General features: G+C 37.5%; 1 protein-coding gene across 2 annotated transcripts in view; it reads left to right on the top strand.

Annotated features, from left to right (window-relative positions):
* Positions 1 to 13,219, top strand: part of INPP5A (inositol polyphosphate-5-phosphatase A) — a 430,024-nt gene that overhangs the window by 112,955 nt on the left and 303,850 nt on the right. For both annotated transcript variants that reach the window (XM_073353963.1, XM_073353964.1), the window contains exon 2: positions 3,281 to 3,322. In XM_073353963.1, coding sequence (XP_073210064.1) covers positions 3,281 to 3,322 — 42 coding nt within the window. The remainder of the gene's footprint in view (positions 1 to 3,280; positions 3,323 to 13,219) is intronic.

Genomic DNA, 13,219 nt, shown 5'->3' with positions numbered 1-13,219 from the left:
TTGGGATATGGAAACCTGCATCCTGTCAAATCCAGCTATTATTTCTGGAACTTTTCTAATGGCAACCACCTGTGGTTAGATCACATTAATTGCCTTGCAAACCTGCAAAACCCCAACCCCAACAGTGGACTTTCCAATTCCAAAGTGGTTTGCAATTGACCTACAGTCTGGTGTTCACAGCTTCCACAGGGTAATAGCCACTTGTCTCTGCACCAGTATGATTTCCCTGAATCGAGTGTTCTGGCATGGGAGGTTTGGTACAAGCTCATTAGACAGCTTGATGAATGTCTGTTTCCATATTCAGAAATTGTGAAGCCACAATTATCCCAGGTTGCCAAAATGATTTGATCCCACTGCTCCATCCTGGTTCTCCTGTCCTAGAAATGATGGCCCACCCAGGGGCATATTGTGGCAATAGCAGCACTAACCATATCTGTACCATAGTAGCTAAATGAATTGTCCTTCACCCTCAAGGTCAGTCATCTTTGTTGGATCAGAAAGTTCTGCACAAATGCCACCAGCATGTTGCCCATCGCCTACTCAACTAAAGAAACAAACATTTGTCCTGTGATAAGGAGCAGGAACAGAACCATGGCATCATCCCATTGCTCCATGTGTTCCATTCAGTGTGGCAAGTGGGGTGATATGATCAGTAACTGCCATTGACATATGTATGAAGCCTAGGCAAGGGACAATACCAACAACACACAGCAAAGTCATTCATAGACTATCTCCTTGTGACACTCAGAACTCGGGGATACCATCCCTGAAGCTGTAGTGCTAACGTTGTGTAACAATGGTGGCAGTATGGACATGGGTACGCTCATGTACATGGCATTATACCCATGTCCAGCACAGGATATGTGGACACTTGGTGTGGGTATGGGGAACATGTGTGCACATGTACACAGTCCAAGTAACCAGGTACGTGGGCCAGGGCAGATATAACCTATGTGGAAAGAAATTTCATTTTTAATTATGCTCCATAGATTGAGGGTATAATTTAGTATGATGTAGGGTGAGTAGACCGCATGTGTGAAAAATCGGAACAGGGGGTGCAGGGTAATAGGAGCCTATGTAAGAAAAAGACCCCAAACTCAGGACTGTCCCTGTAAAATCGTGACATATAGTCATCCTAGTATGATGTGCCATTCTTAATCCACATGAAATGCTATCTGATCTCTGTGCAAATCTCCTATGAATATCAAAAGTAAATTATGCCTTTATATGCTAGCCAATCTTTCAGTTATCATAATCTGTTCAGTAGCTTGTTGTAATTCAGCATCACTTACATTTATTAAACTTTATCTTTATATTTTGAAGATGAGATTTTGACCTCAAATCACAGCAACCCTTGTTTTAAACTGTTCAGTACTACTGTTCTTAGGCCCTGATCCTTATATCTGTGCTTATCTTTTCTCAATGAGTTGTCTTACTGAAGTCAAAATGAAAAAAGTGGAGTAGCTGCTGTTACATTGCAGTTTTGACAGAGTTGGGAGATAGATTATAATCTAAGTGTGAACGGTACAGAACATGCTGGCATTCTTTTCCTTTTGTGAGCTCCTGGTCTTGAAGTCTTCATATTTTTGCTTTGTAATTTTGTCAACTTGAAAAAAATTATATAAGGACAGAAAAGAATAGATAACGTTCCTATTACAGCTGGTTGAAAATCTCCAAATTTTGAAATTTCAATAGAAATGTCACAATTCAGCAAGAAGGAAAAATTGTATGTTTTTCAAAAATTGCTAAAAATGCTTCCTATTTTTCTGAGCTGATTGAAAATTTTCTGAATTTGAGATTTTGAGCAAAAAAAAAAAAAAGGGGTATGAAAATTTTCATGAAAAATGTCTGTTTGACCAGCCCCAATTCTTGCATTATATACAGAGTTTTTAGCCACTTGTGGCAGAAATATGGAGGTTTTAATTTAATAAGCAAGTTAATAAAGAAGTATAAAATAATCTTAATTTTATTTAACTATGTAAGAACACCACTTGAGAGAGAACCCAGCAGACCAGAAATTTCTTATATATCTGAAAGAAGCACCAGCATTATTTTGTGTTATGTCTATCGGTAAAGTAAAAGCCATGTATTGACGTCTTTTTGGCTTTTCACTTCACTAACTTCTGTTCTGTGTAACACAAACGATGTTACTTCTTGCAAGTAAAATTTTAGGGAGCCTGCCTTGTGTTTTCAGAATACTACAAGAAATGCCCCTACTCAAGTCTAGCCTGGATTCAGAAGATTAAACAACGGTTTGTATCTTTCTCTAGGTGCTACATGCAGATTTGTAAACTACTGTACTGCTGTAGTTCTATTCAGAGAGTTACATGTTTCTGAAAGGGCAGGGCTTTGCATAAATAGCTATGTCCTTACAAATAAGGGGTAATCTAGAAATTCTCTTTTGCCTTTTTTCTTTGAAAGGGCAGCATTCTGCTGTTTCTAAATTATGTATTATTTGTATTATTGTACTGCCTAGGAGCCCCAGTCATGGACTGGGCCTCCTTGTGCTACACACTATACAAACAGAATAACCTGACAGTCCCTGTCCCAAAGAACGTCTTTTCAACTCTTAACAAAGCCAGAGGTAGAGTTTACTAAAAAGGCTGTAAACCTGAAACAGTTACAATCTACAAATCTTTTCATTTATGCTGAGACTGCGTACTTTCTACATGTTTATCTTTGAAGGAGTTCCAATAAACTTTAAACACAGAAAGTGAATGCTGTTATTTTTCAGTCAGTGCTACAAAAGATATCTCAGTATAATTCAGTGTATGTAACTTGAAGCCATAATCTCAAATGTATGAAAGATTAGGTTTAAACAGTTTACATTGTTTTTGACATTCAGTTAATTCATAAGTACTTTAAATGCATACATTAAAAACTATATTATATATATATATATTAATAATATATAAATATATTATTATTGAGATTTATGATTAATATTTTCAGCCTGTTCAACTATTTTACCTTAACACTTTGTACAGTGTTGCAGAGGTCAGACATGAAATGGTTTTGGATTACCTTTACTGCATTTATACAGGATCTTTTTCACCTTACATATTTGCACTGTTCATTGGTTATGATTTTGGCAAGAGAGGTACAAAACGAAAAAGGAGATTTGAGTGGTAGAGTTCTAGGAGGGACTTGCTAGTTTGTTTGTTTTTAATGGGGAAAAAACTCTCCATTTGAGTCAGTTAAGGAAATCAATGGGTATTAAGATATTCTTTTACAAAATGCTTTGCTTCGTCTTAATGGGTTTTTGTATTTTGTTTTTCAGCCAGAAAATTTACAGAAGAACTGGCTTCGGGAATTTTATCAGGTATGGTAAGAATGATTCCACGTGTAGTTCTAAAAATGTATATAAGTTCAGTATAGTTAACAATGAGCCATTTTTATACAAAGAATTTTTGCTCTTTTAAACTGATAGTCATAAGCCATCTTACTTTAAAAAGCAAAAACAAGACTCATGAGCCAAAATGTTTGAATGGATAATAAAATTTAATAAAATGTGACTCTGGTTTTAGAAAGTGGTTGGGAACTTTTAATCTTAGTTGTTTTGTTATGATGAAAGGCAGTTTATGGCATTTTATGTTGGGGCAGATTCTGGGTTCAGATGCTTGTCTGTATCATGACATACATAAAATAACTCTGAAATCTGCCAAGGTTTCCACAAATTTTTTACAGAAGATGGGGTATAATCTATCATTTGGTCTGTTGCCCATTCCAAAAACAAAAGTTTCAACATTTTACAGAATCATTTATTTTGGAATTAACTCAGTCTGAGAAGAGGGACATTAAGGATTCAGAAAAGGGAATATATCTGGGTGAAAACGGGAAAGAAAAAAAACCAACCTGTTACAGATTGTAGGCTTACATTTGTGTTGGCCAGTAAAATGTTATGACTTTGCCCTTGTGGAACAGATCTTTATTCTACTGCAAGTTGTCTGATGTTCATACTGTAACCCATAGAGTTAGCAGATTTTGTGAGGGCCAGAACCTCAAAGCTTTCTTTTCCTCATAATATAAAAAAGTTCAATTCCACTCCATAAACCAGAATATATCATAATCTTGAATTTTTAAGGATAGCAACCAAGAGCAGAGCTTCTGTTGTTGTGTACAGTTGAATGAGTCTCTTGTATCACCCTGAGAATTTACTACTAAAAAACCTTAGTGTTTTCTACCATGCAATATTTAGGATGAGGCCAGGACATTCAGTCCATTTTTTATTGCCGTTTTGATGTTTGCCAGAAATGGGGCAATTCTTTTATCACAAAGCTTTGATTCAAAATGGAGATTCTTAGCAAAGATTGACTTAAAAGGTTTATTTTCAGAAGTATCGTCGTAACCCGCACTATCAGACATTTGCAGTGGACATGTTGCATTTTCAGTACCAAATATTTCAGTCGGCCAGAGAGCTGTCCTTTAGGTCTTCACAAAATTCACTGTAACGATAGCTGCAAATTGAAGACAAGAAAATGTATACATGTTCTGTACCTGTATCATGAATTAATATGGGACACTTTATCCATTCCAACTTGGAAAATTTTAAGACTGGATGTTCTGTTTTCTTTGAATATTCTGGGCAGACATTCATGAATGTTCAGTGGCTGTGGCAAACTTGAACTTTTCTAGCCTTATTCTATTAAGAATATGTAGTTGTATACAGTACAGCAATAAAAATGAGGCATTGCTGTGTTCCCTCGCAGGAATAAATGTGCTACTCATTCTAGTCATAAGCATAAGGAAGAAGGAACAGGAGAGAAGCAGTGTATCTTTCTACTTAGTGGGCTATTTAGAGGAAGATTTTCAAAGGCCCTAAGGGGAAGTGGGTCTTCCCTTAAAAGTTAATATTTACTGTGGATTTGATTAAATCTTATTGTGGTATATATTTTCTATACAGGAAATACAGTTTTTTGTTCACTGCAAGCTGTGTGCCACAGTAAAATATGCAGCTATAAGGAGGGTCCATTCCCCAGAGAACTTGCAGTCTCAAACAAAAACATAAAAGCATGAATTCAGTAAATACTGTGGTAAAGTCAATACCTTGGTATATTACCTGTTTATTTCTTAAGTAAACATATTTCATCGTATGTTTGCTACAGATTGTTGTATACAGTTCTTGGGAAGGGACTCTAGCAGTGTCTCATTTTTATTGCTGGACTATATTCAGCAAAAGTAAATTAGAACTACTCAACATACGGCATTACATATTAAACTCCAATAATAAAACAACATTCTTCATCCCATATTGGAGGTAACAGCTGTTAAAGTATATCTCCAAGCCTGGATGAGCGCAAAGCATTCTTTAGTATGATTTATTACTATTATTCCGTTCCTATCTGCCACTGAAGACAGCAGTTCTAAATTTTACAAATTTACTGCAATCTTATCCATCGATTATATGAATTCTTGTGAAGAATCCTTAGGTTTATAAAGGGACCTTTTTGTTGTGAAGTCTTGAGATGTGTGCTCACCTTGTAGGTATATCTGGAAGTGGAGGCTGCTGAACAAGGAACAGTGCCACCATTGAAATCATAAATGTAGAGCTTTAGCAATTTAATATTTCAATAGCTATGGCTTACTCCTAGGAATCTATAAGTTCCACATGCCCCTTGTAATGTCCTAGGTAGGATTCAGTATCGAGACTCGCAAATAAACTGTAAATTAGCCGAAATTTAGGAGCACTGAAAAGATTTGTCAATTGTTAAAGCGTTTGCTCCCTTGCAGAAATATATATTCAAATGGGTTTTCAGTGAGTTGGATCCACTAGACTGGAAAGGCTTCCCATATTACTATTACCTGTATTACAGTAGTGCGTAGAAGTCCCAATGATCCTGGGCCCTGTATAAACCCTTTAAATAATCCTTGCCTCAGACAACTCAGGTGATTAGCTGCAAGAAAAAAAATCTATTTTTGTTGAGCCATTATACCACCTAATACAGTACTAGTTAATCACATTGACCAACATGACTCATGGAAGGTACATATTTTTCTCATATAGCATGGAAGGTTGGGAGGGGAGAGTTCATGGAGTAGGAGCAGGCCATGGCAATACACCCAACCAATCCCACAGGGTATCAGGCTGTATTACCCTTTTTATAGTGCTCCTTCCGTCCTGTGCTGTGGAAATCCTACACTTCGGTATAAGGTGGGTGGTGCTCCAAGAGCAGTGAGGCAGTGGAGCCATACTGTCATGATGAGCCCAAAGGTATTTTGAGGCATACAGTCTTTGTGTGGATAGCCCTAGGTTTCAGTTGATTCCCCGAGATCTGCAGGCTTTGGGAGCCAAATCCAGTGCTTTGTCCGCTGTGGTTGGGGAAGGGCCCTGTCCAAATGACTGGATAAATCTCAGCAAGAAGTTTCATAACTACCTCATTGTTGCTCCCATAGGAGGGAGTGGTCTGGTTTGTGATGACTAGTGATGGACATCTCTCAAGGACCTCAGCCAATCCATGTCTTTTGTTTAAAACTGGGAGAAATATAATGGGATTGATTGGCTCAAAAAGTTGATAGTGGGACAGCCTTTCAGCACAGGTCAGTGGTTTGAATCGGAAGCAGGATGGTAGTGATCGAAAGTCCTTAGTATCTGATGGTTTGTTCTGGCCTGTGTGATGGGAGTCATATACGAACCTAAACAGATTGTAGTCTCAATCCTAATCTTAGTGGAAAAATGTCTTCATTAGAATTTGTGCCTTGTTAAATTCTTTTCATATTCAGAAAGTGGGATAAATTCTATTCAAATGAGTTACTGATTACTTGCTTGATGCGTAATATGAGCATTAAAAATAGTTTTTTGCATATTGGCTTGAGAAGAAGGATAAGCAGTTCATGTTCTTAAGTATAGTAATAGAAAGAGCATAAGGTTTGTTCATTTTCATATGTGCACAGTCATTAATAAGTGTGCAAATGAGCAAGACAAAGTATGTGATCTGTTACAGCAGCCAGGTGTCATCTTTTAAACGTGCAGATAGCGTTTATGGTGTTTCAAACACCCTGCTTCTTGCTTCAGACTTGCCTTATGCAGCATTGATAAAACGTTAAAAGTACTGAATAATTTCCCAAGTGAAAGCCAAAAGGGGTGTCCTTGAAAGGTGCTTTTGGAAGCTGCTGGGGCAACAGAAGTAATTCAGGGGCCTTGTAGAAAAAGTAAATAATAGAAAAATCAATGCTGAATTTCCTAATTTTAAATGCTTAAAAGTAACCAACCCTGCTGTTCCAATTTTACTGTATAATTAAATTATGTCTTGATAATCAAAATTTTATCTGGTTCTTGTAGCGGAGACTAAATTATTTAGATGATGAGGTTGTAGTAAGAGGTTTTTAGTGTAATAACTTGTTCTGTTAGCTTTGTTTTTGCACAGTTAGCGTTTTCTTTAAATATCTGAAATAAAGAGTAGTTTTTAAGTATCCTGCAGCATACCATTAGTCTTATAAAAAGTGGGATTTTCTTTCTGTGTTATATTGGATTTATAACTACATAAATATTCACATAATATTCCCTCCACAGTCATCATCCAAACTAAACTAAATTAAATTAAAAATTAAAAAATGCCTCCAGATCCTTTAAAACAGATTTTCCTCCTCTAAGAAAACATACATCTAAACTGTTTCGACAGATTGCTGGGTTTTTTTACAGTAGTATCTCTCCTACCTCCACATATTTATCTAAAATTCTCTAAATTTGTTTGCTTATCATGAATGTCACAGAAGCTGTAGCTCACGAAAGCTTGTGCTCAAATAAATTGGTTAGTCTGTAAGGTGCCACAAGTACTCCTTTTCTTTTTACAGTGGAATGGTAAGACTGCTGAGAGTGTTCTCAAGAATAGTGCAGTGCAGTTGTTTAAACAGTGATACGTTTATTGTGTTTAGTGGGGCTACTGTTTGGGGTGCACTTGTAATCATAATGAGAAGTAGCATGATGAAGCTCTAAAAAAACTTTTTGAGGCAGGGACTGTTTGTACAGTGCCTAGCGGAATTGGCCTAGTTGAGGCATCTAGGCACTAATGCAATAAAAATGTGTCTGGGCACACGCAAAATGATAATAAATTGATTAATGACAACTGTTCAACTTTTTTTTTTTCATTTTAAATGTTTGGTTGCTTTTGAAATATTCTACAAGATTATATTAATCAACAGTACTGGAAAATGACTTTAGAGTCAGGCTTTTAACACTTCTTTGTAAACTTGGAGCCCAGATAAACCACAAACCACAATTTTTTCCACTCCTTCTGAGGAATTCATTTTGCATATATAGTTGTGTCAACACAGTTTGCATAACCTCTGACAACTGAAGGTTAAGTGCTTCTTGTGTAAGCAGTGGAAATGTTCTCAACAAAAAGAAGAGAAATTGCAAGTCTTATTTTCATCAATTTCTAGAATGCAGTGTCCATGATGGAAACAGAACCTGGTTTTGTCTTCTTTTATTAGTTTTAATAATTGGTTCTAACATTTTTCATCACTCCAGCCTTCTAATTATCTCAGATAACAAGCTGATGTAGTGACATTTTCACATGTTGTGTTTTGCTGTTTGAAAAGAAACATTTTTAAGATCGAGCAAATTTAAGATTTAATAAGAGTTTTTAATAGCATGGAAAACTATCCCATTTATTATTATTACTACTTACAACATGGTGGTTCCCAAAATGTGCTTAGGCGCTGGAGAATTAAAAACTTAATAGGAACATATCAGTTTAATTATCATCTATTAAAATTTAAATACCCTTGCCTATGCTGCAAATGAGACCTTAAATTATTAAAAATGAAACAACTTACAAGAACTAATAAACTTTCATTATATTCAAAAAGAACAAGAGTACTTGTGGCACCTTAGAGACTAACAAATTTATTTGAGCTATTACCTTACCTGATCACTCGTGTTACAGTGTGTATGGTAACACCCATTGTTTCATGTTCTCTGTGTATATAAAATCTCCCCACTGTATTTTCCACTGAATGCATCCGATGAAGTATTCCACTGAATGCATCCTCACTTTTGCTCAAATAAATGTGTTAGTCTCTAAGGTGCCACAAGTACTCCTTTTCTTTTTGCGGATACAGACTAACACAGCTGCTACTCTGAAACCTTTCACTATACTGTTTGTCCAAGACGTGCAAAAGAGTAAAAAGTTAACTCACTTTCTTTTGTAGTCAGTTTCTTGACAATTTAATTTTTGTCATAACTAGTACAATATACTGTGTTTCCTGTATTGCAGAGGAATGTTATTTGTTTAATCCTGGTATCTGTTGGAATTAAAAATGAGTATTTGAAATACATATATTGATCATAGGTTTTCTAAAAATATTTAAATAAAATGTGAACTTTGGATCAAATTTGGCCTACTAATGCCCCTATAAATAAATTGTACTATCAGACACTTTGTAATTTGTCTGTTGGCTAATTATCAAGATTTTTATTTTCCCAAGAGAGTAATATTTCTTAGATTGTTGTATTTTTACAACTGTATTTCTCCTACCTCCAAATTATCTACACTACTAATAGCAAAAGAAACACAGCAGTCCACTAAATATTCACTTTTCGAATATTGCTACAATCTGAGGGTCTTCCTTAAAGGTACTCTTTGAAAAATAGATTTAAATATTGATGTTCACATTTTACAAATTGATAAAAGTACATTGGTAAAACTATTTTATTTAAATAACCACAAGCATTCAAAACCATGAGTCAGGCCCCCAAAATAGTGGATTCATAATATTAATACATTTTTGGGAGCGGGAGTTGCCCCTTTTATTTTGCCTTTATGTTTCACATTTTCAAAGCTTTCCTCTGCAGCCATGAGGACTAGAAATTTACATGATATTTAATGAAAGGATTCGTATGTAATCATCCAACTCCAGGAACGGTGGCTTTAAGAGAAACGCCAAGCATTATATAAAATCATAAGAATGGGTCAGACCAATGGTCCCTCCAGCTCAGATCCTGTATTTTGACAGTGACCGATGTCAGATGATTCACAGGGAATGAATAGAAAAAGGCAATTTTTAGTGATCCATCTGCTGTCATCTAGTCCCAACTTCTGGCAGTTGGAGTTTTAAGGCCACCCAGACTATGGGGTTGCATCCCTGACCATCTTGGCTAATAGCCATTGATGAACCTATCATCCATAAACTTATCTAATTCTTTTTTGAACCCAGTTATACTTTTGGCTTTCACAATGGGAATGAGTTCCACAGGTTGACTATGCATTGGGCGACGAAGTATTTCCTTTTGTTTGTTTTAAACCTGCTGCCTATTCATTTCATCAGGTATTATGTGAAGAGGTAAATAATCCTTCCATATTCACTTTCTTCATATAATTCATGACTTTATAAACCTAAGTGATATCCCCCTTAGTTGTCTCTTTTCTAAGCTCAACAGTCCCATTATTTTTAATTTTTCCTCAGCTGGAAGCTGTTCTGTATCTCTAATCATTTTAGTTGCCTTTCTCCGTACCTTTTCCAATTCTAATATATCTTTTTTGAGATGGGGCCAACAGAACTGCACGCAACATTCAAGGGGTGGGTGGACCATGGATTTATATATTGCAGTGGTTCTCAAACTTATTTGATTAGGCCCTCTTTCTTTCTGTGTGTAGTGATTTTATGCCCTCCCCGCCCAAGTACATATACTGCTACCCAGCTCTGAAGGCAGAGCGAAGAGCAGCGGCTGTTTGCGTGGTGCCCAGCTCTAAAGGTGTCACTGGGCCAGCAGCAGCACAGAAGTAAGGTGGCAATGTGAAAAGTGGTATTCGTCAATATCACTTTTCACAGCAGACTTAGCGTCCCATTGCCACCCTTACTTCTGTGCTGGTGCTGCGACCACAGAGCCCTGCCACCTCCAGGTGAGGGAATGGGTGTGGGGAGAAAAGTTCGAGCCTGGGCTGCCTACTGCTGAGGGATAGGAGGGGGAAAAGGAGAGCTCAAGCCCAGGCTGCCTCCTGGTTAGGGATTGAGGAACGGAGGCAAGGAGAGCCTGAGCCCATGTGGCGGGCTCCAGCTATCAGCTCCAGGGTAACTGTATTCTTTACCCCGCCTCCCTGTTGTGCACAGCCCTTCTGTATGAATCCCCAACACCCAGGGCTGACAGCCAGGTCTCTTTTAAAAAAAAAAAAAAAAGTGTGGGGGGGAAGGCACCATGTCGTGCCTCCCTTGACACATTCCTGTACCTCACTTGGGAGGCCTGCCCCATAGTTTGAGAACCACTGATATAGTAAAATTATGATATTTTCTGTTTTATTCTCTCTCCCTTTTCTAAAGGTTCCTAACATTCTGTTAACTTCTTTGATTGCTGCTGCACATTGAGCAGATGTTTTCAGAGAACTATTTACAATTATTCCATGATCTTTCTTGAGTAGCAACAGCTAATTTGGACCCCATCATTTTGTATATATGACTGGCATTATATTTTCCAATGCACTGTAATACGCACTTATCAACATTGAAATTTTTCTGCCGTTTTGTTGCCAAGTCACCCAGTTTAGTGAGATCCCTTTATAATTCTTTGCAGTCAGCTTTGGACTTGATTATCTTGAGTAATTGTGTATATTGTCTGCAGATTTTGACATTGAACAGCACAGGTCCCAGTATAGATCCCTAGGGTGTTACCTGAGGTTATCTGAACCCAAAGCTGTGGTAACTAGTCTCTATTTTCCAGGTGTTGTCAGGAAATAAATCAATGGAGGACACAGCACCTCCATATGATAAATGATTGGTACACCCAAGACTGCTTTCATCCAAAAATCCTTGTTTTTGAGTACAACACACACATCTAAAATAGCAATTGGTCTAGAGTACCCCAAAGAAATGTAGTTACCCATAGTCTGAGGTGGTGTCAAATGACAGTAACAGGATTATGGTGGCCAGCCTTCTGCCTAGCTGCTGGGGCGTATTTGTCAGTGACTCCTTATTCGTAGAACATACAAACTTCTCCAAAGCACACTTTTTAACTAAACTCTTTATAGATTTTCTCCAGACATAACTCATAATTGCCTCAAATACGCTAACGATTTCCCTATCAACAACCAATAATAATTCATTATTCTACTTATCAGGAAAGCAGCTTGAGCAAAAAAATAAACAACAAACAAACAAAAAACCCCTTACAAACACAGACAAACAGAATCAAGGTCAGTTCTCCGTGTTTCTTCCCTTCTCATGAATCTGTCCTTTCCCTTTATCTATCCCAGTCAGTAAAACTGCAGCGTGTTTTTGTTCTGTCTGAGCCAAGGCCAGATTTCTGACTCTGTTGTTTTCTCACTCCCAGTTTACGGGGGCTAAGTGCACAAGATGGCTGCAAGTTATGTCAAATCCAGTTCTCTCACAACAGGGGGACCATGCTGTTTACCTTTGTCCATTGTGAAAAGTGACCATTTATTCCTACTCTTTGTTTCCTATCTTTTTAATCGGTTACTGATCCATGAGAGGACCTTCTTTTAACCCAGGACTGCTTAGCTCACTTAAGAACCATTGATGAGTGACCTTGTCAAAGCCTTTCTGAAAGTCCAAGTACAGTATATCAACTGGATCACCTTTGCCAACATGCTTGTTGACTCCCTTAAATTAGTGAGACATGATTTCCCATTACAAAAGCCGTGTTCACTCTTCCCCAAGATATTGTGTTTATCAGTGTGTCTGATAAATTCTGTTCTTTACTATAGGTTCAACCAGTTCGCCTGGTACTGAAATAAGGCTTATCAATCTGGGACAGTTCCTCAGATTTGTCACCTAAAAAGAATGGCTCAGGTGTGGGAATCTTCCTCATATCATCTGCAGTGAAGACTGATGCAAAGATTTCATTTAGCTTCTCTGCAATGGCCTTGTCTTCTTTGAGTGTTCCTTTAGCACCTTGATTGTCATAAGAATGGCCATACTGGGTCAGACGAAAGGTCCATCTAGCCCAATATCCTGTCTTCTGATAGTGGCCAATGTCAGGTGCCCCAGAGGGAATGAACAGAACAGGTAATCATGAAGTGATCCATTCTCTGTTAACCATTCCCAGCTTCTGGCAAACAGAGGCTAGGGATACCATTTCTGCCCATCCTCGCTAATAGCCATTGATGGACCTATCCTCGATGAATTTATCTATTCTTTTTTGAACTCAGTTGTAGTCTTGGCCTTTACAACATCCACTGGCAAAGAGTTCCACACGTTGACTGTGTGTTGTGTGAAGAAATGCTTCCTTTTGTTTGTTTTAAACCTGCTGCCTATTAATTTCATTTGG

Source organism: Lepidochelys kempii, chromosome 7, assembly GCF_965140265.1.
Source record: "Lepidochelys kempii isolate rLepKem1 chromosome 7, rLepKem1.hap2, whole genome shotgun sequence".
Lineage (NCBI taxonomy): Eukaryota > Metazoa > Chordata > Testudines > Cheloniidae > Lepidochelys > Lepidochelys kempii.
Note: the sequence above shows the minus strand (reverse complement) of the source record. Positions and strands in the feature narration are given on the sequence as shown.